The 27,660-nt window shown below is 40.7% G+C and overlaps 2 protein-coding genes across 3 annotated transcripts in view; one reads left to right on the top strand and one right to left on the bottom strand.

The window, feature by feature from the left end:
* The window catches only part of CDH23 (cadherin related 23), a 677,284-nt gene that overhangs the window by 92,801 nt on the left and 556,823 nt on the right, over nt 1–27,660 (bottom strand). The gene's annotated exons all lie outside the window — the stretch shown is intronic.
* VSIR (V-set immunoregulatory receptor) lies at nt 294–25,407 on the top strand. Of its 2 annotated transcripts, XM_081954505.1 has the most exons (8): nt 294–1,272; nt 11,015–11,473; nt 13,515–13,565; nt 17,057–17,164; nt 19,103–19,130; nt 21,253–21,440; nt 22,601–22,628; nt 23,704–25,407. In XM_081954505.1, the coding sequence occupies exons 1-7, from the start codon at nt 1,209–1,211 to the stop codon at nt 22,603–22,605; spliced, it is 903 nt and encodes a 300-aa protein (XP_081810631.1). In that variant the 5' UTR covers nt 294–1,208; the 3' UTR covers nt 22,606–22,628; nt 23,704–25,407. The 2 variants fall into 2 exon arrangements, with proteins under 2 accessions (XP_081810631.1, XP_081810630.1); XM_081954504.1 differs by lacking the exon at nt 22,601–22,628 and having other exon boundaries at nt 302–1,272.

Here is a 27,660-nt window from a genome sequence, read left to right as displayed (position 1 = left end):
ATAAAAAGAAGTTAAAATGTGTAACAAAACAAAACTATTTTAAAAAAAAGAACAAATCCTCGCTTACTAACATTTCTCAATGTTCATAACAGAATTTAGAGAGATGGGGTGTAGTTTGGCGTAGCAGTCAAGACGTGAGGCCCTCGGAAGCAAAGCAAAGGCAAACCACTCCCGTAACACCTTCACAGGAAACCGCAGGCCCTTGTGGTAAGCAGCCGCCAGGAGCCAACACTGACACACACACACACAATAATGATGATGAAGGTGGACGCCTTGAATCATCAGTTACGGACCTTGAAGTCGAGCGAGGGACCCCTTTGCACCGGCTCCCAACATAAAAACCAACAGAGTCGGAAGGGACTTTGCAGTCCAACCCCCCCTGCCCAGGCAGGAGACCCTTACATCTGCCTCTCCCTGGATGGGAGCGAAGTTGCTTTCTCGGCGACTCGGTCATTTGTGTGGCCCTTCGGTTCGGTTTCTTCTTGGGACTGGGTCCCTGGAGAGGCTGTTTTCGGATGAACGCCCTCCGCGCCCTTCCCGACCTCCGGGGGCGTTTTCTAAGCAAGCCAAAAAGGCTGCTTGAAGAACTAAACCGGGGTTTGACTCCGTTTCACCGGAGGGTCTCGCTCTCTTTTAAGCGAAAGCGGCGTAATTCGAGGCTGGTTCGCCGGCATTTGCCGGCCCCTACCTTCCCAGCCCCGTCAGCCCGGTGCTTCTTCTAAAGTGGCCCGAGCGCAGTTGGGCTATTTCTCCACCTTCACTCCCAAATTCCCGCCAAGACTCTCCGGACGCCCCACCGACCCTCTCCTGAGGCAAAGGCGGAACTCCTTCGGCCTGCAAGCTTATAGCCCCGCCTCTTCTCAGGTAGACAGGGCTTGCCCGGAGAGGCTCGTCTAAAGCTGCAGGCCGAGATTAGGAGGCGCGCCCGGGGGTAGGAGGGGAGGGAAGTTCCCGCTTCGTGGCCCCGGCCGGCCTCCGGGGGGTGCTCTTCGGTCGCTCTTCCGCCTTGACCCCGAGTCTCGCTGCGGGGCGGCCAAAGAAGCACGTTTTCCGGCACTTGGGAAAAGCCGCTCCACCTCCCACGTCCCTCGCCCGTCTCCTTCGGTCGGACAAGCCCGCGTGTCATCGCGCAGGACCAGAGCGCGCGCCCTCTACGTGGAATCCCCCACCCGGGTTTCTCTCCCCCCCTTTTTTTTGTCAGGGACGGAATGGAGGCGTCCTCCAAGTGGTGGCTGCTGGTTCAGCTGGGGCTGCTTCTGACTCGCCTTCCAGGTAAGGGCTGGCGGGGGGGGGGGGGTCGCCATCTCCCGTAGGAGCTCTCCTTCCCCCCCCCCACCCCGCTCTTGCCTTTCCTTCTGCTTGCTCCATCCCAGCGGAGGCTGAGCCCGCCTCTTACTTGGACCTCCTGCACCCCCCCCCCAACGGAGCACCCCTTTTCATGCAACGAGGGGCGCCAAGCAGGGCAGGGTTGCAAACACACACACCCCTTTCCCCCAAAGCTGTAGGCGAAAGCTGCTTTCCAGCGTCCCGTCCCTGCCCTGCCTTCCCGGAGCCATCTCTGCGGAGGTCCTTTTTGGCTTTAACGCGAAGCCTTGAGGGGGGAACAGGGCGCGCCCAGGCACCTGTCTCGGCCTCTGCCCCTGAATCAGGAACGCTGGAGAAGGTGGCGCGGATTGCTGGCTTTTAAAAGCAACTTTTTGGGAGGAGGACGGATGGGGGGAGTACTGAAGGCATCCCGCTGAAATAACTTTTTAAAAAAAGCCATTTTTTAAAATCCCACTTTTAAGAGGGTGAGCAGATCTAATGCTTCTTCCGACTCCCCACAACAACAACCCTGTGAAGTGGGCTGGGAAGAGAGAGGGGGGGGAGGAAGGAAGGAAGGAAAAGAAAGAAAGGAAAGAAAGAGGGAAGGAAGGAAGGAAAAGAAGGAAGGAAAGGAGGAAGGATGGAAGGAAAGGAGGAAGGAAGGAAAGAAGGGGGAAAAAGAGTGACTGGCCTCATGTCATCCAAGCAGGTTTTCATGCCTAAAATGAGACTAGAAACTCCTGATTTCTTGTCTGGTGCCTGAACCACTACTAGGCAAACTGGCTCTCTTATCCATATTTGGTCTACTGTGACCAAATATCTTTCAAATTGTGCCAGGGAAGCAGCTCAGCACAGCTGCATTGAGCAACAGGAATTATTTTTAAGGCTGTGTAGTTTCTCCTTTTGCAAAACTAGCAGATTAAACAGCAAACTCGCCACAAACTTCTCTTCAAATAGCAGTTATCTGAAACTCCCCGTGAGCAGAGTTGAGTGTTGATATTATTATTGTATCTCTGTGTAAAGCCATGAACTTGTTATAAAAGGTCATAGACAAATAGCTGTCCTTTGGGGTCATTACAGGTGTCTGGAATAGAAGAACGTGGGTGTTTTCTGATATGGAAGCATTTTGTATAAAATAGAGTGAAACATTGGCTAATAAACAATAGCTCCAAACATAGTTTTAAATTCATATATTTAAATTCATTGCTATTTTCACATACTATGTGAACGAGACAGTTTTTATATTCCAACACTTCAGGATACAGTGTTAAGCTTACTGCATTGGGAGATTTTTACAACATTTGCTTAAAATATTTAAGAAAAAAATAGTTGGATACTTTGTTGTTTAGAATGCAAGGCAAGCACACTTTAATTTTAAGGGACTGGGATTATTTCTATATACTGAACAGCTAGATCTCGATTTACAACCACAATTGACTCTAAAATTTCCATTTGGGAGCAAGACAGTTCCTCATTTCATGACCTTTCTTTCCACAGTTGTTAAGTGAGTCACTGCAATTGTTAAGTGAACCATGCAGTCATTAAGCAAGTTTGGCTTTTCCCAGTCACTTTGCTTGTTGTTATGTTATGTGGTGATCACATAATCCTGGTTACTGCAATTATCATGAACACATGCCAGGTGCCAAGCAAATTTTGACCATGTGGTCATGAGGATGGTGCAGTGGTCATAAAGGAGAAAAACAGTCACAAGTCAGAAGAGCAACAAAGATGATTAGGGGACTGGAGGCCAAAACATATGAGGAACTGTTGCTGGAACTAGGTATGTCTAGTTTAATGAAAAGAAGGCCTAGGAGAGACATGATAGCAGTCTTCCAGTATCTCAGGGGCTGCCACAAAGAAGAGGGAGTCAAGCTATTCTCCAAAGCACCTGAGGGTAGGAGAAGAAGCAATGGGTGGAAACTAATCAAGGAGAGAAGTTGTGAATGTTCCAACATTCTGGAAGTTTTTAAAAAGATGTTGGATAACCATTTGTCTGAAATGGTGTAGGGTTTCCTTCCTAAGCAGGGGGTTGGACTAGAAGACCTCCAAGGTCCCTTCCAACTCTGGTATTCTATTCTAACATATACTGTTTTAAAGAAGCACAGAGGGAACAATCCTCCAGGCTTCAATTATGTTGCACTGTAAAGGCCTTCTGGTCCATTTAAGTGATCACTCTTCCTTTTCAGTTTGTCAGCTTTTAATACTTTGGTTTTATTAAATGAATGTTAGCATTCAGAAGGTGCCTTCACTATGTCCATCTGCCCTCTCCCCATCAAAGTTGTACTCTCCAGGAAATAATTTTATGGGCCTGGGAGGCTGCTAGCATTTTCCATTAGAAAACAGTAAGCCTTGTCTCAAAATTTGATCTATACAATGTAGATTGTTTTCGGCTTTGTGTGATTTGATTGAGACTCTTTATCAATTGCAGTTTGTAAGCAATGGTTTCTTTCATCACCCCAAAGCCAAAGCAATAAACCACATTAAGATGAACCATAATACATACAACTTTTGCTTACCACCAGAGCCCCTGAGAAGGATTAATTACTGATCTCTATTAATTCTAAAATGTTTATTGAAAAGTCCTGCACTCAGAAGGCATACATCTTTAGTAGAGGTCTATTTGTCTCTTTCCATAATGCCTAAGAGGGGAAACCAGGGGTGGGATGCAACCACTCAATGAAATAATTCTTGTAAAAAGCAAAAAATTGCAAACATTCTGTATGATATTTTTTTTACAGTTTTAAGTCTGTAGATTTTTGAAAGGAGGTTTCGATAAATTTCCATATTTGCATCTGAAGAACTCTAAAATTAATAGCTTAAAGATTCTCAAAATATAGGAAAACTTAGTAGATGGAAAGTACCTAAATTTGGAAAATAAAGGTGAGAAACTTGTGTGAGATGGAAAAAAACATATTCAGCCTCTTCTCTTGTTTTTATAGAATTTTGTAGTCACATGAACTAGAAGACTTTTTAGAGAAAGGCAGTTGTTTCATGAATCATGAATATATAATAATTACCTAGAGGGAAATTAAACTTAAGTTCTTTAATATGAGACTTTGTTATAGAACAATAGGTGAACAATATAGACCAGTGACTCAGGGGGGAAATCAACTTACCTTTGCTACTGGATCGCAAATGTGAGCCCACATGCCACCTCTACACATGCGCAGGACCTTCCGCACATGCGCAGAGTGACAAAAATGGGATGTGATGACGTCCGGGCAGGTGGGTGGAGCCTCCTGCCGCTACCACTACCAGCTTGCCCAAACCGGATTGAACCGGCTGAATTGCACCACTGCAGTGGCCCTCAATCTTTTGGGTACCAGGGACTGGTTACATGGAGAAAGGTATTTCTGTGGACCAGAGGGGATGTGGTTTTGTGTGCTGGCCAGGTGATGTGGATGGGGCTTCGGTTGTTTGCGCGGACCGGTTGCTGGCATGCTGTGGACCAATGCTGGTCCACAGATCGGAGGTTGGGGACCCCTGACGTAGACCACTATTGGATGAATGTGGGAGTTGTGGAAAAAAAGTGAATGAAGATCTGAACAACTGCAATGTCCTTTTAAGAATTAAACTTTCACTTAGGAGGCCAGCAGTGTATCCAGTGATGGAACAACATACTGTAGTAATATTTTAAAATCAATGAGTAGGGCAGTTATAAATAACCACAAAATTAAACATCTGAAGATGGGTTGCAAGTAGATTGAGCAATTTATATTGCCTTATCCTAAATTCCTCAGCAATCTCCTCTAAACAGAAGTTTGAAACATAAGGAATTGCTAACACTATCTGCTTGAAGGGTCCCATAAGTTCATGGAAGACTGACCAAGAAGACTACAATAGATCATTTGTTAAATTTTCCTCATTGCCCCATTTTGTGTTGTGAACAAGATGTACATAACTATATGGGATTAGCTCCACCTTGTTTAAAAAGACACTCATATTAATAACAGCAACACTTACCTCAGACTGAAAATAAAGGAGAACAGGATGTGCTTCTTTTAATGAAAACATATAGGGTTGTTAACATCAAAAGACTTCTCACATTTTATAAAAAGGTGTTTAAGAAGTTGTTGACAAAGGCCATATGCTTTTAAAAAAATGATTTTAAAAGAATGAATGAAGTGGGTTTTTTGGGGGGCTAAATATAAGGGTGGACATTGTTCCTATTTTGCCCTGATTCAACAGCCGCTGCTAGTGTATAGAACAGGGGTGTCAAACTTGATTTCACTGAGGGGCGCATCAGGGTTGTGTTTGACCTTGGGGGGTGCGGGGGGTGCGTGGCCAGCTTGATATCACTCATGCTGGGCAACTGTGGTAGCCCGAGCACTCTGCCAGCAAAAATAGACTCCTGAGCCCCATTTTCGGCTGGGACAGCCTCTTGCAACCCTCTGCCAGTGAAAACGGAGCTCGGCAGGGCTGTGTGTGGCCCTCCCAGCTCTGATTTTGCTGGCAAAGGCATCGCAGGCCAGTCCTTCACTGTTTCCAGGGCAGCGTTTTGCGAAAATGGGCCCATTCACCCCTCAAAAGGCATGAATAGCCTTGGGGGGGCTTGCAGAGTGCTCCTGGGGGGAGGGGCAAAATTGAGCAAAAGACAGCCCATTTTTTTGTGAAAATGGGCCAGTTTTCTGTCAAAAAAATAGCATGCATAGCCTTATGGAGGCTAATAGAGTGTTGCTGGGGGTTGGGGGGGGCAAAAACGACCCATTTTTTCTCATTTCTGCCCTCCTCAGGCCCCAGGAGCTCTCTGAAAGCCTCCATAAGGGTATACACAGCCATTTTGGTGAAGGGGCAGGGCTTTGAGAGGCAAAAAATGCTGTATTCGGTGTATAAGACGCACCCAGATTTTCAGCCTCTTGTTTGAAGAAAAAAGGTGCGTCTTATACTCCAAAAATACAGTAGTTATACAAAGTTTAGAAGAGATAAATATATTAATGTAGAGAGGCTGCTAAAGGTAGTCCTCAACCTACATCCATTTGTTTAGTGATCATGCAAAGTTACAAAGGCGTTGAAAGAAATGAAAACTATTGCCACATGCCCGGCCACATGATCAAAATTTGGTTGCTTGGCAACTGGCCTCTATCATAGTTGCAGTGGTCCTAGGACCATGTGATTGCCATTAGCAACCTTCTCAGATAGCTTCTGGCAAGCAAAGTCAACGGGGGAAACTAGATTCCCCTAAAAACTGCGTCATTCACTTAACAACCGCAGCAAAAGTTTAAAATCTTTGTATTGATTTAATTAGATTACATTAAAATATTTCATTAGAAAGAGCAATGTATTAACTTCACCTCAGTATTTTGCCTGCAAGTTTCATGGGTGTCATCCAGATTGAAACTGAGCAGGGTATGAAGGAAAGTCTACCATAGTTCTGAGTGAAGGTTGGTGATTATCCAGAAGAGGAAAGTGTAATTATTGTAGTGGGTTTGATAGAGTCGGAGGAATTGGCAGTTTGACCTGGAGGAGGCAATTTCTTGATAACTTTTCAACGCTTCACATGTAGGTGCAACAAGCTGCAGATATTAAATGTTAGTTTTAAAAAGTGTGGAGTCTTGCTCTATGGGCTTACAAGGATATTTGTTCATGGAAAGCTATTCAAGCTAAATTCTTAAGATTTCTAGAGGTTCCCCATTTTGTTGCTAATGTACTGCTAATGTTAAACTTCAGCTGTATTTCATTTGAGTTCAGTTGCCATTCTGCTGGTCAAAATATTGGCTTCAATAAATTTGTGGATGGGGGAAAAATGTCCAACTAATATTCCTTCCTTCTATGTGTATACTAGGCTTGGATGAAGCCTGGAGTGAAATCAGGCTAAGAATTTTAGATTTACAAAGAAATAGAACTAACAGACCACGTTTATGCAATACCCTCCCTTTATTATACAGTATATCCAGTGACGTGCGGTGAGGGTTATGGCTGGTGAGGCTGGTGACGTCATCAGGAAGGCGGAGCCTCAGCCTCCTGCTCACGTGGTCCCATTCCCCGCCTTCCTGAGTGAACATTAAGGGGACCGCGGAGTGCACTGTAGCATTGCTTCCTCCACCGGCCCCAGTCCCTCCCCCCCCTCCTTCAAGGTCTCCTACCAACCCGAAGCCCGATCCCCAGCTCTCTCGGGCAAGTCTTGAGCGGGGTGAATGGGAAAGCAACGAAAGGGGCTGCGCTTTCACCCCGCTCAAGCCTTGCCACCTGCAGCCACCGCCCGCCCTCGCTGCCCCTCTTTCGTTGCTTTCCCGCGCCCGCTCTCGCTGCCTCTTTCGTTGCTTTCCCACCCGCCCTCGCTGCCTTTCGTTGCTTTCCCGTGCCCGCTCTCGCTGCCTCTTTCGTTGCTTTCCCACCCGCTCTCGCTGCCTTTCATTGCTTTCCCATGCCCGCTCTCACTGCCTCTTTCGTTGCTTTCCCACCCACCCTTGCTGCCTTTCGTTGCTTTACCGTGCCCGCTCTCGCTGCCTCTTTTGTTGCTTTTCCACCCGCTCTCGCTGCCTCTTTCGTTGCTTTCCCACCCGCCCTCCCTTTCGTTGCTTTCACACCCGCCTCTAAAGCGCGCCAAAGCCTCCTTCGTCCCCCCCAGCGCGCACCCTTTTTATTTCCCGCGACACCCCCCCCATTTCGGGAAAGCTTTCCCCATTGCCTGGGGGGCGAGGGGGGCGGCTCCTCTCCCCCCACTCCCTCCGTCCCTGCCTCTCTCCTCAGCCCCAAAGCTCTGTCCGCGTGACTCACTTCCAAGGCGGTGGCTGCTCCATCCCGCTCCGGCTCTGGAAGCGACCGAAGATCAGGCTGCGTTGCTCGCTCGCTCACTCGCCGGACTGCTTCGGCGCCATTCTAGCTCCCTTGTCCATCCGCGCCCGGGAGCTGCGGAGGTAGAAATGTTATCGGCCTCCCGATGACGAAAGCAAGCGACTGGTTCGTCATCCGGAGGCGCCGACAACATTTCTGCCTCCACAGCTCCCGGGCGCGGATGGACGGAGGTAGCCAGAATGGCGCTGAAGCAGTCCGGCGGGCGAACGAGCGTACGAGCGAGCGAGGCAGCGAGATCTTCGGTCACTCGTCCACCGGACTGCCTCGGCGCCATTCTGGCTATCTCCGTCCAGCCACACCCGGGAGCTCGGCCTCCCGATGATGAAAGCAAGCGACTGGGTTCGTCATCCGGAAGCGCCGACAACATTTCTGCCTCCGCAGCTCCCGGGCACGGCCGGACGGATGTATATAATATTATATATATATATATGTATGTATGTATGTATGTATGTATGTACGTACGTACGTACGTACGTACATACGTACGTACGTATGTATGTGTTGTATTTGTGCTTTGTACTTTATTTTATTTTATTATATAAAATAAAATATTGTATTTTATTATATAATATTATATAATATTATATACTATTATTCCATGAAGAGAGGTGAGGCTCTGCCTCCCCTGCCTCCAATGACCGCACGTCACTGAGTATATCACAGAAGTAAGTACACCCCCTCATATTTTGTAAATATTTAAGTATATCTTTTCATGTGACAATACTGAAGAAATGACACTTGGCTACAATGTAAAGTAGTGAATATACAGCTTGTAAAACGGTGTAAATATGCTGTTCCCTCAAAATAACGCAACACCTCCAAAACGACCACTGCCTTGCTAAAGAAGCTGAGGGTAAAGGTGATGGGCTGGCCCAGACCTAAACCCTATTGAGCAACTGTGGGGCATCCTGAAATGGAAGGTGGAGGTCCGTAAGGTCTCTAACAACCACCAGCTCGTGACATCGTCATGGAGGAGTGGAAGATTACTCCAGTGGCAACCTGTGAAGCTCTGGTGAACTCTATGCCCAAGAGGGTTAAGGCAGTGCTGGAAAATAATGATGGCCACACACAATATTGACACTTTGAGCCCCATTTGGACATTATCACCTAGGGGTGTACTCACTTTTGTTGGAAGCAGTTTAGACATTAATGGCTATGTGTTGCATTATTTTGAGGGGACAGCACATTTACACTGTTATACAAGCTGTATACTTACTATTTTACATTGCAGTCAAGTGTCATTTCTTCAGTGTTGTCACATGAAAAGATATACTAAGTTTCTATCTAGTTTCTGGCTTTTAGACAGAATTTAGTCTTTGTGCTAGAGACAGAATTTTTTTTTTTTTACTTTGGTTTTGCTGATTAATTTGTCATCATAGACATGACTACTATTTACTAAGTATGTGAAAGTAAAAAGTTGTAATTCTATTTTGTATTTTACTGAGCTGAAAAAAATGGAAGTGCTTTTTGTCCCCCCCCTTTATCGTACACCCCTCTTCCCCTTTTCTTTTCCTTCTCCATTTCCCCATTATCTTTATTTTCATTTGTGTTTTATACTATGATAATCTGAATAAAAATTACATACACACATACACTAAGTACAGCATTAGCAAAGGCTTTTTAGCAATACAACCTCATGTGATGAGACAAGCATATGTTATTTAACCAGGCACTGGGTAGGTAGTTTATATCAAAAGACAAAAAAGGAAGAAAACCTGCACAAATAAACAAGGCGATTTTGAAATGTACAGTACATATTCAGCATTTCTACAAGTGGAAGTGTAAATCCTGCCCGGAATATTTTTTTTGAATAACAGTATGCGCCTCTTGATCCACCTCTTCCTTTTTATTCATATTTGATTGCATGCGCTGAATTGTAACTATAGTTTATGAAATCAAAAATGCTAAGTAAATGATTCCCTCCATTGGTATTGAAAAAAAGGATTAGAGGCAAAATTAGAAGTGTTAATCAGATAAAAATATCTCTCTAGTTTTGATTCTGTCTAGAAACCAGAATTTAGTCTTTGTGCTAGAGACAGAAAAATGTTTTGACTTGAGTTTTGCTGATTAATTTGTCATCATAGAAATGACTACTATTTACTAAGTATTTGAAAGTAAAAAGTTGTAGTTCTAGTTTGTATTTTACTGAGCTGAAAAAAATGGAAGTACCGGTAAATGCTTTTTGTTTTTCCCCTTTATCCTACACCCCTCTTCCCCTTTTCTTTTCCTTCTTCATTTCCCCATTATTTTTATTTTCATTTGTGTTTTATACTATGATAATCTGAATAAAAATCTCTCCCTCCCCCCCTCTCTCTCCCTCTCCCTCTCTCTCACAGACACAGACACACACAGACACAGAGAGAGAGAGAGAGAGAGAGAGAGAGAGAGAGAGAATAAATACAGCATTAGCAAATGCTTTTAGCAATATGGCCTCATGTGATGAGATAAACATATAGTATTTAGCACTGGGTTAGGTAGTTTATATCAAGAGACAAAAAAGGAAGAAAACTGTACACTGATATACAAGAAGTTGATTTTAAAATGTACAGTACATATTCAGCATTTCTACAAGTGGAAGTGGTAAATCCTGCCCAGGATATTTTGTTTGAATAACAGTATGCTCCTCTTGACCCACCTCTTCCTTTTTATTCATATTTGATTGCATGCACTGAATTGTGTCCATCAAAAATGCTAAGTAAATGATTTCCCCCATTGGTATTGAAAAAATGACTACCCCCCCCCCCCCCAAAAGCTATGATTAAGCTAAAATAAAATATTAGGAGCACAGAAACTAGGTTTTCAATGAAGTTATAATTATTTCACTCAAAACAGGAGCTAGGATGAAGTTAAATGTATTTGAATAGTATTGCATTATTTGGTGTAACGTTGACATTCTGTTTCCTTCTCTACACAGTGCCTTCTGTAGCTTTCGAAACCATTACCCCTTATTCGCTCTATGTGTGCCCTGAAGGTCAAAATCTCACTTTGACTTGTAAAATCAGTGGGGTTTTCCCCCATCACCATAATTTCCTCGCCATTTGGTACTTCAGCAACAAAGACGACCGTAGCTGTTCCCAAGGAAAGCACATCCACAACATCACTGCTAAGCAACTTCATCATGAAGCTGAGATGCACCATAGGCAGCTTCATGGGAATGTCACTGCTGAAAAATATCCCCATGGGCATCAAGTCAACTATCACGGATTGGAATTCTTTTCAAATCATCGTGACACTTTCCATGTTTCTATAGCAAATCTTACTCTACAGGACAGAGGATACTACTGTTGTTATATAATAGAGACTATGAAAGAAAAGAACAAGCCACATATCTTGCATCGTTCTTATGGTTTCATGGAACTTCGTATACAGAAAGGTACATAATTATGCACAAATCAGTTCTAGTTAAAATTAAGTATTTGTATTTCTAACATTCTCCTAGGAATGTCTATAAGTTGAATTGGATGAAATTCCAAAACAGAAAAGAATGTTTAAGATGGAGTTATAAGGGACAGTTTCTTTCCTTCCTGTATTAAAAAACAGGTTTACTAATAACGAAAATAGATTCTCTTTCTTTCAATTTTTAAAAAGTTGCTGCACAGAGGTGAGAAACATTTTCCCTTTGATCTAGAACTTGATGCTACACCTTAACAGCAATAGCAACAACACTTAGATTTATATACCACTTTACAGTGCTTTGCAGCCCTCTCTAAGTGGTTTACAGAGTCAGCCTATAGCCCCTAACAATCTGGGTCCTCATTTTACCCACTTTGGAAGGGTGGAAGGCTGAGTCAATGTTGAGCCTGGCGAGATTCGATCAAATTGCAGGCAGTCAGAGTCAGTAGAAGTAGCCTGCAGTACTCCACTCTGTGCCACAGTGGCTCATTAATTGGGCGAAATAAATAGGATTATAGGCATCTGTTTCAGAGGTGGTATTCAGCAGGTTGTGACCAGTTCTGGAGAACCGGTAGCGGAAATTTTGAGTAGCTCAGAGAACTACTAAATACCACCTCTGACTGGCCCCATCCCCATCTATTTTTTGCCTCCTGAATCCCAGCTGATCGGGAGAAATGGGGATTCTGCAGTAACCTTCCTCTGGAGTGGAGAGGGAAGGGAGATTTTGCAGTAACCTTTCCCTGGAGTGGGGTGGGAATGGAGATTTTACAGTATTTTTCCCCTGCCACGCCCACCAAGCAACGCTCACCAAGCCATGCCACGCCCACCAAGCCATGCCCACAGCACCGGTAGAATTTTTTAAAAATCCCACCACTGATCTGTTTGCTTGAAATTATGATTCGTATCCCATTTTCTGATGAGAACTGACCTGAAAAATATCAGATCAAATAGTCCCTTTATGTTTTGATGTATGTATTTATTAAATTTATATCCATGACATTATCAAGTCACTTTAGTCACCTTTATTCAACATGCAACTTTCAAAATTGAAATGTCCATTTCTTTTTGAGTAGTGAAGAATTAGAATGTACCAGTAGCCAAGTAAGAATGATTTTTTCTAGAAATTATGATTATCAAGTTTCCCACACAAGTTAAGGGAAGTTAATTATATTATTATCATCAGTAACCAAAACTGAGTACAATTTGAAGAAAAACTGAATTTAAAAAATAGAATTGGATGCTTTAAAAATATACAGAATTCCTTGACTATATCAAGTGTTATTAAATAAATTTGATTTAAGCCAGATTTTTCTATTCCATTGACAGTGGGAAAAATCTAGTCCTGGTTGTATCTCTACCCCCAGTCCTTTTTCTTTTTAAGGTGGTTAATAATGTCTATTTGCAATCTTTGCATTTGTAAAGTTAAAGTAATAATGTAATGCATGCAGTTCAAAGGAACAGATCAATTTACAAGGTTTGTAGCACAGCCCTCTGATGTACATATCTTTGAACTATGTTTTCAACTAATTTAACAACCGGGTCTCTGCCCTAATGACCAGCTGGGTAGGTATGGCTCGGTGGTCATGTGACTGGATGGGTGTGGCCAACTCAACATCACTCATGTTGATGGGTGCTTCGCTGTTACAATGTAGTAAAGGTTAATCAGAGAGGCGGTTTCTGTAAGCAGGGCAATAAAGATTAAGCTAGAAACAACACCAGAATGTTTCCTTCCTGCCTTCCTTAGAGGATTAGCCCCATAAAGTGGGAAAAAAAACAAAAGGAGATTTCTTCCAACAACTGGTTCTTCGAACTGCTTAGAAAGTTAACAGCCAGTTCTCCCGAATAGGTGCGAACTGGTTGAATCCCACCACTGACTAACTGGGGTATGCCCTAACAGCTTTGTTTGGGATAGGAATATTATAATTAAATAGGTTTTTAAAGATTTATTAATGAATGAGAGTTTCATTTATTTATTTAATCCAAGAAACTAACATTTTACTATTGTTTTTTTTAATTCACAGCAAAAGGGTCATTTCCAAACTGTACATTTCATCTTGATGACAATGCGGAAAGTAAGACTGCTTTACCATACACTCATAATTGCATTTTTTTTCCCAAGAAGCTGATTATTTTTTCAAGTATAAATCCGTGAAATTTGACATTCTAGCTAAAGGTTTTGGAGTTTAATCTTTTGTTCTTGCATTCTGTCTCCTTATATTAACTCCCAATTTCACCCTGTCTAATCTCCTCCTAATTATTTTCCCCAATTTTGAAACTCTTCATCTTAAAAATGTAAATTATCTTCCTATTTACAATGATTTCCAAGCTTTTCTTCTAAATCTCCACTGATTCTTTCCTTTCTCATTCTTCATTATATCTTTGATAATCTTTAGCTTCTACACCTGAATAATCCACATCTAATGTAAAATGACGATATTTAATGTCAACAGGGCTCAAAGATCAATAGTCTGAACTAGTTATGTTGCTTTAAGTATTGTTAATGTTCTTTCTTAATTAAAATAAGTATTTTCTTTTAATTCAAAGACAAAGTGGGAGACAGTAATTCATTGGAGCAATTGAGAGTGTTACAATTTCTCAAAGGGAATTAGTGTTTTTATTTCCTTGCTGATTTGAAATCTGGCATGTTTATCATCTAAGAAACCATCTAATCATCTTGTTCAGCAAGATACTCAATTGTGTATGGCAGACCAGAGTCAGTCCGTCTTGAGTGAGATCTGTTTTTGGTAGGAAGGAAACCTTTGTTTGAGTGACAGAAGAACAGAAGTGGCTGATGTTTTTACAGCTAGTCCTTCACTTATGACCATAATTGAGCCCAACATTTCTGTTCCTAAGAGAGACAGTTGTTAAGTTTAACTTTGCCCTTTCTTGCTACAGTTGTTAAGTGAATCACTGTGGTTGTTAAATTAGTAACATGGTTGTTAAGTGACTGTGGCTTCCCCATTGACTTTGCTTGTCAAAAGTCACAAAAGATGGTCACATGACCTTGGGACACTACAACCGCCATAAATATGAACCAGTTGCCAAGCATCCACATTTTGATCCTGTGACCTTGGGGAATGCTGCAATAGTCATAAATGTGAAAAATAGTCATAACTTACTTTTTTCAGTGTTGTTGTAACTTTGAACAGTCACTAAACAAATGGTTGTAAGTCGCAAACCAACTGTATTGGCCTTATATATGTTATATGTTAGGTTAAAATTACCCATTTTAGATTTTAATCAACTTTAACTGGTTCCTCTTTGAAGGTTAAAGTGCAGTATTGAGAGAAATCACCCATATAGGAACGTGATAGACAGGTAGGTAGGTAGGTAGGTAGGTAGGTAGGTAGGTGATAGATGATAGATAGATGATAGATAGATAGATAGATAGATAGATAGATAGATAGATAGATGATAGATAGATAGATAGATAGATAGATGATAGATAGATAGATAGATAGATAGATAGATAGATGATAGATAGATAGATAGATAGATAGATAGATAGATAGATAGATAGATAGATAGATAGATGATAGAGTGAGTTCTTATTGGTCAAGTGTGATTGGATACACAAGGAATTTGTCTTTGGTGTATATACTTTCAATGTACCCAAAGAAAAATAAAATAGAATACATTCATCAAGAATCATACACTTAGTGATAGTCATAGGTTACTAATAAGCAATCAAATCATACTAGGAAACAAATAAAACAATATAAATGGTAAAGATACAAGCAACATGATTATAATCATAAATGGGAAGATAGGTACTAGGAACGATGAGAAGAATAATAGTATGTTTTCTAAGATGGCTGTAAACAATAAATAAAATATGTCACCTCGTTTCTTTAGGAGTCTTCTGGCTTATACTCACTTATACAGTGGGCAGAAATTAAACACTGGATTTTTTAGCATTATAAGAACTCATTCAGGCCACACTTGGTAGGTTTCCCTTCCTTCTCCTTCCAGAGGGAGCTGTCAAGTCTATTTCTGTTTTAAATTTACCGCAATGTAAAATGCTAATCTGCAGATAATCTTAAATATGGTTAGTGAAGCAAGCATAGGCTGTATTTGAATAGCTTGTTTGCACTAATTGCACTTCAGTTTAAAACCTAAAAATAATTTTAAAATAATGTTCACCTCCAAACATGAGAAGCTACGTTAAAAGCTTCTGATTTCTACCCCAAGCTTAATACTATAGAAAGAGATAAATAATTGATCAACTGTGTTTCCCCGAAAATAAGACAGGGTCTTATTTTCTTTTGACTTTTGAAATAAGCACTTGGCCTTATTTTCAAGGAGGTCATCTTATATTTGAGGTGCAGTAGGTGGCAAGCGTGGTCACCTCGTGGCTGCTGTTGTGTTGCAATATTTTTAGGGAGAGCTTATTTTTTGGGGATGGCTTATTTTAGTGCATGCACTCAAAAGCCCAATTGGGCTTATTATGCGGAGAGGTCTTATTTTTGGGGAAACAGGTTAATTAATAACTGTAGATTAATAATAGGTGGAACTTACTTCAACATCTCCACTTCAAGAATCTATTTGTTAATTAAATTTCTATCATAAAAACAGTGGTCATTATTACCTGAGGATATTTAAAATGATTTCCATTTAAATAATGCAGTCTGAAATGTGATAATATTTATTTTTATTTGAAAAACAAATAAATGAAGGGAAATGAAAATGCTCACTTAGCAAGTGAGAGGTAATACGCTGCATTTTCCAAAATATTTGAAGAACAAATGTTCTGTAGGCTAGAGAGACTATGAGTTCTGGTCCTGCCTTAAGCGTGAAGCCAGCTGGGTGGCTTTGGGCCTAGTAACACTACCTCAATCCTAAGGAAAAAATCAAGACAAGCCACTTCCACAAATGTTGCGAAGAAAACTGCAGCATTGTTCATGTGGGTATCAGGAGTCAAAACTGACTCAAAGACACAAATAAATCAGGTTTTGCAAATTAGTTGGACACAGTGGGGGGGTACCCTGTTTCCCTGAAAAGAAGACCTTTTGGGCTTTTGAGCACATGCACTAAAATAACATGCACTACCCTGTTCCCCCCAAAATAAGCCCTCCCCAAAAATATTGCACACAATAGCAGCCATGAGGTGACCACGCTCGCCACCTCCTGCACCTCAAAAATAATGAGACCTCCCTGAAAATAAGGCCAAGCACTTATTTTGGAAGTCAAAAGAAAATAAGACTCTGTCTTATTTTCAGGGAAACACGGTAGTTGTATTCAAGTTCACCCCATTAGCTTTCAATATTGGCTATGCTGATTGTATTCTAAAATATCTGCAGTCTCTGATTACTTTTTCCTATTAAAATGGCTCCTCATTCATTGGATGTATGAATCCAATTTTACAATGAGGAAATCTTTCTTATTTTACGGGATTCCCCTGAAATTGCAGACATTGTCACCTCAGTTATTAATTAGCAGAGAAAGAGGAAGAGTCAGTCAATAACTGTAACTCAGAAAATGAGGCCACAACTTCCAATGAGTAGAAAAATGTGCTTCCTTTCTGATTTCTATCTTGTGGTTTTTTTTTTGTTATTTTTTTCAGCTACCACAGCAGTCACAATTGCAACCGTGGCTTGCATTATAGGCATTCTGTGTTTTCCTCTCATCCTACTACTTATTTACAAGCAGAGGCAACTAATTACTAACAGGCGTAAGTATCTGGATTAATCCTGGTTTTTGCACCTACTTTGATTCTTTATTTCAGTATTCCACGTAGAGTGGTAAAACTGCCTTCCCTCCCATTTATTGCCTGCATTTTTACATGAATGACATTTTATTTTTCATATTTGTATTGCTACCCATCTCACATGAAAATCAAAGAGGAAAGTATTAGGATCTCTAGTGGGAGGTTATGGGCTCCATCAATGAGAAATGATTTTTTGGGTGGATTATTCATTGATTTCTTCCCCCACCAACGTTTTACTATAGTGTAGGCCGGGGTGGATTCCGGCTTCTTCTACTGCCGGTTTGGTCAGGGATGCTCTTCAGGCACACGCATGCGCAGAAGCAAAAAACAAGATAGCAGCGCCTATGGTGCCGCCAATAGAACCGGTTTGAGGGCATGGCTGGCCGAGTTACTACCTACTTGGCCAAACCAGGCGAAACCACCTCTGCTGTAGGCAGAAGGAGAAGGCTAGAGGCTGGCTCAGGAATTCTGGGAGTCGAAGTCCACAGGTTGCCATTTTGCCCACCCTTTTGTATAGTTATTCATTCACGCAAATAGGAAATTTCCATTACTGGGAAGATCTTTTTATGTTGAAGCTCATTATTCTAAATCTGGATTTAGCTTGCTTTCATTTTTATATGCACCATTGAATGTGTACATACAGTATCTTGTGTTAAAGTAGCACAGGTAAGATGCTGAGGAAATATATTAAGGTTAAATATTTGTGAACAATTTCTAGTCTTAAAATACACTGCAAAAGAGCTAAATTCTTTTGTGTTTACAGAAACAAATAAAATGTGTAACCACAGCATCCTGCCTAGAAAGATCTCTGTTTAGAAATCCATTAGTGAGGTGATAGTTACATTATTAAAACCAGTGGCACAGGGAGTAAAATAAATAAGATTTTGAAAGGTGAAAGAAATCTCTTGTACTGCTAAAAATAACCACTTATCATCTTCTGATCAAATTTTGCTTCATATTGCTGTAAAACTATGATATATCATTTTAGTAATGTGTCAAAATGTCACGAAACAACCAGTATACCATCAACTAGATTCATCTTTCCTAACTTGAAGTCCTCCAAATGTGTTGCGTAACTCAAACTTGAGAACTTCAACTCAGAGGTTCACACCTTCAGTGAACAATTCATTTAATCCAGCGTGCCTTAAGCAGGTTAGGAAAGGTTCCTGTAAATGTTATATTTTCGATTGGCTGAGAATAAACATAGAGTAATAGAGCCAAAGTGGACACCTACTTATCGGATTCATGTTAATAGGTGGCTGCTGGACTTCCATTTTATTATTCCATGTCGATCTTTTCAACAGGGAATATGTGCAGACGTGTATACCTGTGAAAGCTTCGCCATTTGAAACTAGAGGGATAGTTTTGGATATGACTTAAATAGAACCATCTGTTCTTTGCAAATGAGAGGTTAGGTAATGCTGATCACTGTGTTGTAATGATTTGGCTATGTTTTAGCTTTAGTTTTATTCCAAAAATGCCTTTTACAGGAATATAAATGGGTGAAATAAAGGATTCGGCTCCTGAACGCAATATAAATGGGTGAAATAAAGGGTTTAGCTCCTGAATCATTTGGGTCAAGTTTCTGTATGCCATATGAATGAGTACTTTTTACTTGTTTAGTTCAAATCACCAAGCCAACAAAGTGTTGGACCAAAGACAACGGAATTAGTTGCTTAGGAAAAGCAAATGCAAACAGTCTCTGCTGAGGAAATAGAAAAGGGTTTCATTCTCTTGAATGCATGATGGTACCCCTTAGCTATTGAACAAACCTCATGGTCAGAAGGACTGTGTTTAATTCAAGGGACTGAATGATACTTAGATTTTTCTGTGCTTGAAATATTGGGATCTGATGGTAGTGAAGCAGGATTACCTGTAACAAAATTGCATTTGCTTTTGCAGGTGCTCATGAACTCGTAAGGATGGATAGGTAAGCAAATACCTTTAATCGTACCATATATTTGTTATTGCAAAACCACATTGTGGGTGATGCAATAAATGAGGTCTTATGAAAAAAAAGTAATCAAACCAATTTCAAAAGTCTCCTTCTTATAAAAGTCTTTGGTTGCATGTCTGGCAAGTCTGCTTTAAAGAGGAATTCAACAAGAAGATGCCATCGATAAAAGTGCTGAAAGGGAGCACATGGGGATGGCGCCAAGTGTCAAAAAGGGAGCACTTCGTGCACGCTCATCTTGGCCGCGACCAGGGAGAGAAGCTGCACAGGGAGTATGCGCGCACCAAAAAAATGAACTTCTGGTTTCCAGTGTGTGCATGTGCGCTGTCCAGGAAGTTTTCCAGTTACTACCGCGCATTCAAATGCACCGATCAGCTGGCTGGCGCACTTGCTCATGTGGGAAAACGGAAGACCAGCTCTTCTGGTTTCCGGCACTGCCGCACGTACAAAGATCACCTGATCATCTTGTGCGCATGCACGCCAGAAATGCAGAAGAGGAACGGGCAATGCCGCATGTGCCAGGCGACATGGTTCCATGTACCACTTCGGGTACCCGTGCCATAGATTTGTCATCACAGATCTAGGCTAAGTTACTCCCTGAGATAGAGTGAAATTTCCTTTGAGTTGCACTGCTTCCTAGTGATTTCATAGACATGTCCATATCATACGTATTTTATAGCAACAGTTCAAACACGGTTTGTTACTAACTTAATACAGAAAGTTTTTTTTTCATCTGATTCTAGCATACAACCCTTACGTTTCCCAGAGAGTTCTCATCCAAGTATTAATGAGATCTAGTTTTCAAGCCCAGATAAGGTCACCCAGATATTGACATCTCTTGAGACACTTCTTGAGAAACTCTGGGACTATGCCATTTTGGATGTGAAAAGTCAAAAGAGGATCTTGAACTGAACTTGAAATTAGCTTGAAATCAATTTTCTTAAAATTGGGATTATTTGCTCTATGAGTGCTTAGCAGTTGATGGAGGGAATGCTGTGGGGCAGAAATCTCATCTCATAGCTTCAGGAAGAATGGTGAATTGGCAAGCAAGCTCTATACTGTGCATTGGTAGGAGAACTTTCTCTCTCTCTCTCCTTCTCATGCTCTTCAAGGACAGCTGTCAAACCCGTTAATTTTTTTTCATCCGTTACATGGAGGAAAACCAAGATGATTGTAATGGCTTAAAAGAGAGGGAATAGAAAAAGGTTAAGAGTCAGCATTAGGATATCATGGCTGTCTAATTTTCTGCTGACATAATAATTTAACCCCAACAATTGGAGAAAACCCTAATTTGAATAAGGCAATATTCTCAGTGCAGACATCATGCAAAGTAGGCCTGTTACTACAGAAGAAAACAAAAAAGCTCTGATTTACTTTTTGGCTTAGGCCGTCACTTATTTAGTCAGAAGCCTGTCCAGTGTTCATCATTGGCTTTTTCAAGGCAAGATATGATATTATTAAAGCCTTTACTTGACCATTCTCTTTTTCAGGCCACAAAATAATAATAATAATAAAAGACTATTGAGGGTGTCAGTGTATAAAAGGTAAAGGTTTCTCCTATCCAGTCACATCTGACGGGGGGGGGGGGGTTCATCTTCATTTCTTAGCTGAGGGAGCCAATCCAAAGACACTTCTGTGGTCATTTGGCCAGCATGACTATATGCTGAGGCGCATGGCCACTATTACCTTCCTGCCAAACTGCTACCTATTTATCTACTCGCGTTTGCATGCTTTCAAACTGCTAGGTAGGCAGGAGCTGGGGTGCTCACTCCATTTGTGCGGTGCTTGGGTCTCAAACCCGGGCTCTCAACAGCTGAGCCACCATGCCCCATGGCAATGTACAAGCAGATGGTTATTTTTTAGGGTATAAATTTAACTTAAAATATTAAAAAAAGATTTCTAATTGGTTTCTATCTCATCCATTTTCTGATCCCTCAACACATCTCATATTGCACCACCCTATCAATAGCACCATCAGAAATAAATGTTTATATTTATATTAATAGCTTTCTGACATACTGTCCAAAGTGATTGGAATGCTAGGAATGTGAAAGGATGGGACTTGATTCTGATGAGATGATCTGACTTTGTTTTGCAGCAACGGTCACGGCATTGAGAATCCTGTCTTTGATGCTGTCCCTGACGTAGAGTCAGAATCCAGGATTAGGCCACAATTATCATTTATGGCAAGCCGTCAGGCTTCAGAGTCAGACCGACACCTTCTCTCACAGCCAAATACCCCTCTCTCACCTCCAGCCCCGGGAGAATGTTTCTTCCCATCACTTGGTAAGTACTTCATTGCAGGGCGGCTACCAGCAAACATCTCTCTATCTATCCAGGTCTCTACCATTGCTGAAAAACTTTGTTTGTTTCATTCATTCATTCATTTGTTCATCCATTCGTTCATTCGCCACTCATCTCACATAAGGTGACTCTGAGTGGCTTACAATGTTAAAACATATAAATTATAAAAAAATAATAAGAATCTTCTTTTCTTCCTAGCGTTATTCCCACGCTATGGCAGGGTCTGCTTTATATATATGAATATAATGAATACTGAATAAAATACTGTAAAAATACAAATTGTCTGTCTGTCTGTCTGTCTGTCTGTCTGTCTGTCTGTCTGTGTTAGTGCATATGTGTGTATATGTTCCAGCATAACTCTGGAACGCCTCGAGCAATTTCAACAAAACGTGGTACACAGATTACTTACTCTCTGGAAAAAAAATACCATGGGGGTAAGACACCCCTAACACCCCTTGGGGGGGGGGTGTTCTTGTGTTCTGTTAAGATGAAGCCTGTTGTGTCTTAAAATGGCTTCTACTGTACTGCCGAAAAATGGCTTCTACTGTACAGCAGTGGAGTTGCCATGGTAACGCCTTCACAATACTCCACAAGGGGGCTCCCTCTGGTAAGGGGGAAAATCTAACATGAGAAATTATGTTTGGTCTGGACATTTTCCCCCTATAAATAAATACCCAGGCAATGCCAGGTTATCAGCTATAACTAAAAGATGGGGAGGGAGGGAATAGGGAGGGGTGGGTGGAAAACTGGATCTATCAGCCACTTCCAATGTGATGCTTCCCCCATTGCAGCCCCAGACCAACTGGCAGACAAAGATCAGGAGGGTGGGAGCCAACCTCACTCTGCAGGGGCAACAATTTGTTCCAAAGGGGAGGATCCATGGCAGAGAAGGCTCTGACCATTTACTATGCATTGGATTAAAATTAAAAGACTAATATATTATTAATATTGTTTTTTAGAATACTGATTATCAGTATTTTAGTTTATTTTAAAGATTAGCATTATTTGTTTAAATTTAGAGAGGTTGCTGCGTTGTTATAGCTTCTAACATTGCTTCTAAAACAATTTGTTTGAAGTATTTTTGTTTTTTGTGACTTTTTTTTGTTACTCCCTTTCTCTTTCCCTTTTATGTTCATTTGTAGCTTAATGTTCAACTGTGAAAGTTCCAGGGTAAGTGAGGTACTAATACCACTCTATGAAGCCTTAGTAAGACCACACCTAGAATACTGCATCCAGTTTTGGTCACCACACTATAAAAAAGATGTTGAGACTCTAGAAAAAGTGCAGAGAAGAGCAACCAGGATGATTATGGGACTGGAGGCTAAAACATATGAAGAACGGTTACAGGAACCGGGCATGGCTAGTCTAGTGAAGAGAAGGACCAAGGGAGACATGATAGCAGTATTCCAATATTTGAGGGGCTGCCACAGAGAGGAGGGGGGGGTGTCCAAAGCACCTGAAGGCCAGACAAGGAATAATGGATGGAAACTGAACAAGGAGAGGTTCAACCTAGAACTAAGGGGAAATTTTCTGACAGTGAGAGCAATCAATCCGTGGAACAGAAGTTTCCTTCGGAAGTTGTGGGAGCTCCATCACTGGAGGCTTTCAAGAAGAGATTGGACTGCCTTTTGTGAGAAATGGTGTAGGGTCTCTTGCTTAGATGAGGGGGGGGGTTGGACTAGATGACCTACAAGGTCCCTTCCAACTCTGTTTCAAATAAAACAATAATGACTCTTGTGGCACTTCATGTATCAACAATATTTGTGGACTAGTATTAGCTCTGGCACAACTGGTACAGAACTGGCAGATAACTGTCCTCCATTTTGCTATATATCAATAATCATAGAATCATAAGGTTGGAAGGGACATTGTCCAATCCCCTGCCCAAATCCTTATATAATCTCAGACAATGGTTGTTCAATCTTTTCTTGAATTTAGAATGCATTTGATGTCATTTCATAAAAGCTTATAATATGATAAATAGGTTGGTTTGTAAGCCATTAGAAGATGGTATTACTTTTGCTTCTGCAGGGGACACCAGGCAAAATAATTTTGTAGATTGACTGTGGTTTCTGAGTCATTTAATGGGAAATGACTACTGCTCCCCTTTATTGGTGCCATTTCCCTCTTTACATTTAATTGTCAGGTGGGAAGAAACGGGCTAAGCAGCCTTCACATTTAAATAACTAATACCACAACATAATCTAGGTTGAATGTATTAATTCATATTGTTAATATTTTCCAGATCCTGTTCCTGATTCACCAGATTTAACAAAGGAACAGTCAAAGGAAGATGATGTATTCTGATTTTTTAACAGCAATATGAACAAGGCTTATTATTTGCTGCTTTAAAGGAGAAAAAGAGGCAGAGACAGAGGGAAACAAATGTGTGAAGTTTTTAGGAGACTGTTTCTAAAGTCTTGAAGGTTTTTTGACTGTCCTAATATTTCAATATATTTCTGTTCTCTGGTTTCTGAAACAATTCAACGAAGACAAGGAAATATTATTTTACTCTCCTGGAATTATGCAAACGTTTTGTTTTTTACTTCACAGAAGTTATTGAGACGTGTTTCTAATGTGTTGTGTGGATTAATTAGATCAAGATCATCTTACATTTTGTTTAAAGTGTAAGGTATTGTGAATAGCACCACCAAAAGCCTTGCTCTGCATTCAAAATGCCTTGGTTCCCTAGAAACAGAAAATAATTTCCACATAAAGTATTTTTTTTACTTTGCATATGTATTCTTTAAATGATTGTATGTTTGCACATGCTTTAACATAGTGATAAGATGCTTTGCTTGTATCCTGTCCTCAAAACAACCAAACCCCCAAATGAACTATCTCCATATTTCACTCTAATTCAGTCTTTTTTGTGCTCTCTTTTTTATTTGCTAATGATTTAAGGAAATCTAGATGAAGGTTCTCAATTGCATAACTTACAAGTAAATATTATTTGTAAAGAATATGTTGAAAATAATGAAGGATAATCATGTTAGAACATAAAAATGGATTTCCATTTAGCTCTCTTGAACGACAGTTTGCTTTTACAAGCTGTTTCAAAAGCATTTTAAAAAGGATTTTGAAGATTATAGATTTGGTACATTTTGTTTAAATGATAACTCTTGTCATTTTGGTATCATTTATCTTGTGCTTTGTAAATGTTTGTGGCTAAGTAGCCAGAGGAAATGCTTTAACTGAAGGATCTTTCCAGTTGTGCATTATAGAAATAATTCATGTTGATATCTTTAAAGTTAAGCTGTCTGGAGAAAAATAATGTCTTTGATAGGGTAGAAAGTAAAAGTAATTTTTTTTCATAGATACAAATTGGCCAACAGCAATCGGTATTAAGAGTTGTTTAATTCTAGTTTTCAAACAAGAAAGGAGTCATTCTGTCTAGCTTCAGTCTAAATCAACCTTTTGCAACAACAACAACTTTAAAGTTGATTTGAATTCCCAGAATTCCCAGAATTCCCCAGCCACCATGCCACCAACTTGCTTATATTGAGATACACAATTCTAAATACAAGAAATTCCTATAAAGAATGAGTAATATTGTCAGCAGATATTTTAAATGTGTCAGGGATTTCATAAACAAATAATAGCCAAGATCAGTCAAGTTAATTTTATACCGAAGCCTAAGAAGTGCCTTATCTTTGTCTGGCAATAACATTACAACAAAGATAAATTACATAGTTAACTATTTGTAGCAGTTTTAAAAATAGCTGCTTGACATTGCCTAAACGGGTGAGGTATGATTCATTTTTCTCTTGAACAATTCTGTTTTTGAGAGAATTGTTGCAATGTCTTCTGTTGCTTTATGTACTCTGACAAGCTACACTTTATTAAAACTCATCCTTACTGAATGTAGGAAACATTCCTGAATTGTTTGTACCAAGTAAAGAATGAAATGTTGGGGCTGCTCACCATTAAAGATACGTTTTAGTAGTAATTTTTGCTTAAGAACAAAAATTAAAGGAAAAAAAAGGGAGGTAAGCTAATTAATTATATGAAGAAATTGTATTCTTTAAGTTGTTCTGTTACTTCCTCCTGCTTGGTGACTACTTATCCTGTGTACAAGCAAACTCTTCTGACGTGACCTCTGAACAGGTTCATTGTTTATTTTTTTTGTTGATCCTAAGTTGATACAATAAAAGTTTAATGTTAAAAGTTTAAAAATTTTTGCGCACCGAACCGGCAGTAATGCCTGCAGCAACGCACCCCTGCGTGAGTGACGTTGAGTTGGCCATGCCTACCCAGTCACATGACTGAGCCCTGCCTACCCAGCTGGTCATTAGAGCAGAGAACCGGTTCTTCAATTATTTGAATCCTACCACTGTTCTGATCCCGCTTTTTATATATAATAAGAGAACTTGACAAAGGGGGGGGGGGAGAAACGAGCAAGATTTATTTTCATTGACTTTGCTGGACCTACATATCTGCATCTACCCGAAGAAATCAAATATGACGCAAAATAAGTATAATCTTTATTGTCATTGTACTTAAATAAAGCAAAATAAGAGAAACTATGAAGGCAATCTGGTATTTTGCATCTGATCTCTAAGAGGTGCTTTGGGTGTATAGGAGCCCAGAGTAGCATTTATTTGCAATCCCTTCAAATGTGACTTTCCCCAGGTTTTACATGCTTTTTGGAGATGGAATGCGAACTACTTGCACTTGTTAAAATTTACTTCCAGCAAGCTCTCACTGAGTTGAACTGAGCTGGCACAACACTGGAGGTGGAATTGATGACGGGAGTATTTAAAATTGGATTGAAAATATTAAATCTGCATTCTCAATGCTCAGAAGTTCTTGGGAGTCCAGAAATAGTGAAGGAAACAAGGGAAGGGAAAAAAGAAAAAGTTGAGAGATGCTTGATTCCTTCCACATGATTTAAACACATATTTGACCTTGAATGTTGGTAATGCATATAAGGATGCTTTACCAGTGGTGAAATTCAAAATTTTTCCCTACTGGTTCTGTGGGCGTGGCTTGGTGGTCATGTGACCGGGTGGGCGTGGCTGCACAACTGACTTACACACAATGTAAAAGCTGCTGGACTTCACACTTCCCTGCAACAAGCAGGAACCTCACAGACAATCAGGCACAGCTGATTGTCACATGATCATCGGAACTTTTGTTTCCCTTTTTTAAAGCACTTTTTACTACAAGTTGGGGCGAACGATAGCATTTTTTACTACCGGTTTGGCGAACCGCGCCAAACCAGTAGCATTTCACCCATGTGCTGTACCATCTTATGAAAATGAAATAGTGTGGTGTCAGAAAATATCAGGAAAAGCCAGCATAAATAACTTTACATGCATATTTTAATCTTAAATTTGCACCAAGCATACCTTTACCTCCCTAACATCTGAATAAAACTTGCTGAAGAACCCTTTTCCTGTTTTTGAGTAATGCAAAAGTATGTTTTACAAAACGCCAACGCAGATGACATTACTGAATTTAAGCCAGAGGTCATAGAATTAAGGAGATGTAGAAGCGATCCATGAGGAAATTATTATTTCGTTCTGTTTTGGGACTCCACCTAAAACTATCCACTGGAAATCTGGCAAGCGAAATTCAGTCACTGATAAAAAAGTAAACTAAGCCAACTATATAAGCCAGTGAAGGACTGCATATTAATCATATAATAATTTGGTCCAAAAGCGAGAAGGACAGTTGAGCTTGTATTTTCAGTAGTAGATGAAAATGAGAAAATAAGAGGACGAAACTTGAGAGGAACTGAAATAAAACCAAGAACTAACCCTGAGATGAAACTGAACTGCAGTTTCAGGTCATGCAACACATATTCTGTGCATAAACTTGACTCAACAATAACCCTCAAATTACAATTAATTAAAAAGATACCTTTGTAAATCCAATCAATCACCCTAACTTTATGAATTCAGCAGTCCTCATTATATATGTCCCCAATTATGCTGTCTTCATTATATATACTGTGTTTCCCCAAAAATATGACCTACCTCGAAAGTAAGCCCTAGCTTTTCACACATGTGCCTAATATAAGCTCTACCCCCCAAAATAAGACCTAGTTAAGTCTATGCCCAGTCCTGGGTGCACAGGGTGGAGCAAGGTGCATAGATAAAAATTAAGCTAGGGTGGGCATGCGGTGGTGGTGGAGCAGCCCTACTTACCAGGCCTCACACACCCCGACACCTGCCTTGCCTGCCCACCTCTTCTGTGG

This window comes from Natrix helvetica, assembly GCF_964273705.1.
Source record: "Natrix helvetica genome assembly, chromosome: 5".
Lineage (NCBI taxonomy): Eukaryota > Metazoa > Chordata > Lepidosauria > Squamata > Natricidae > Natrix > Natrix helvetica.
This window is presented reverse-complemented; position numbering and strand designations above follow the sequence as displayed.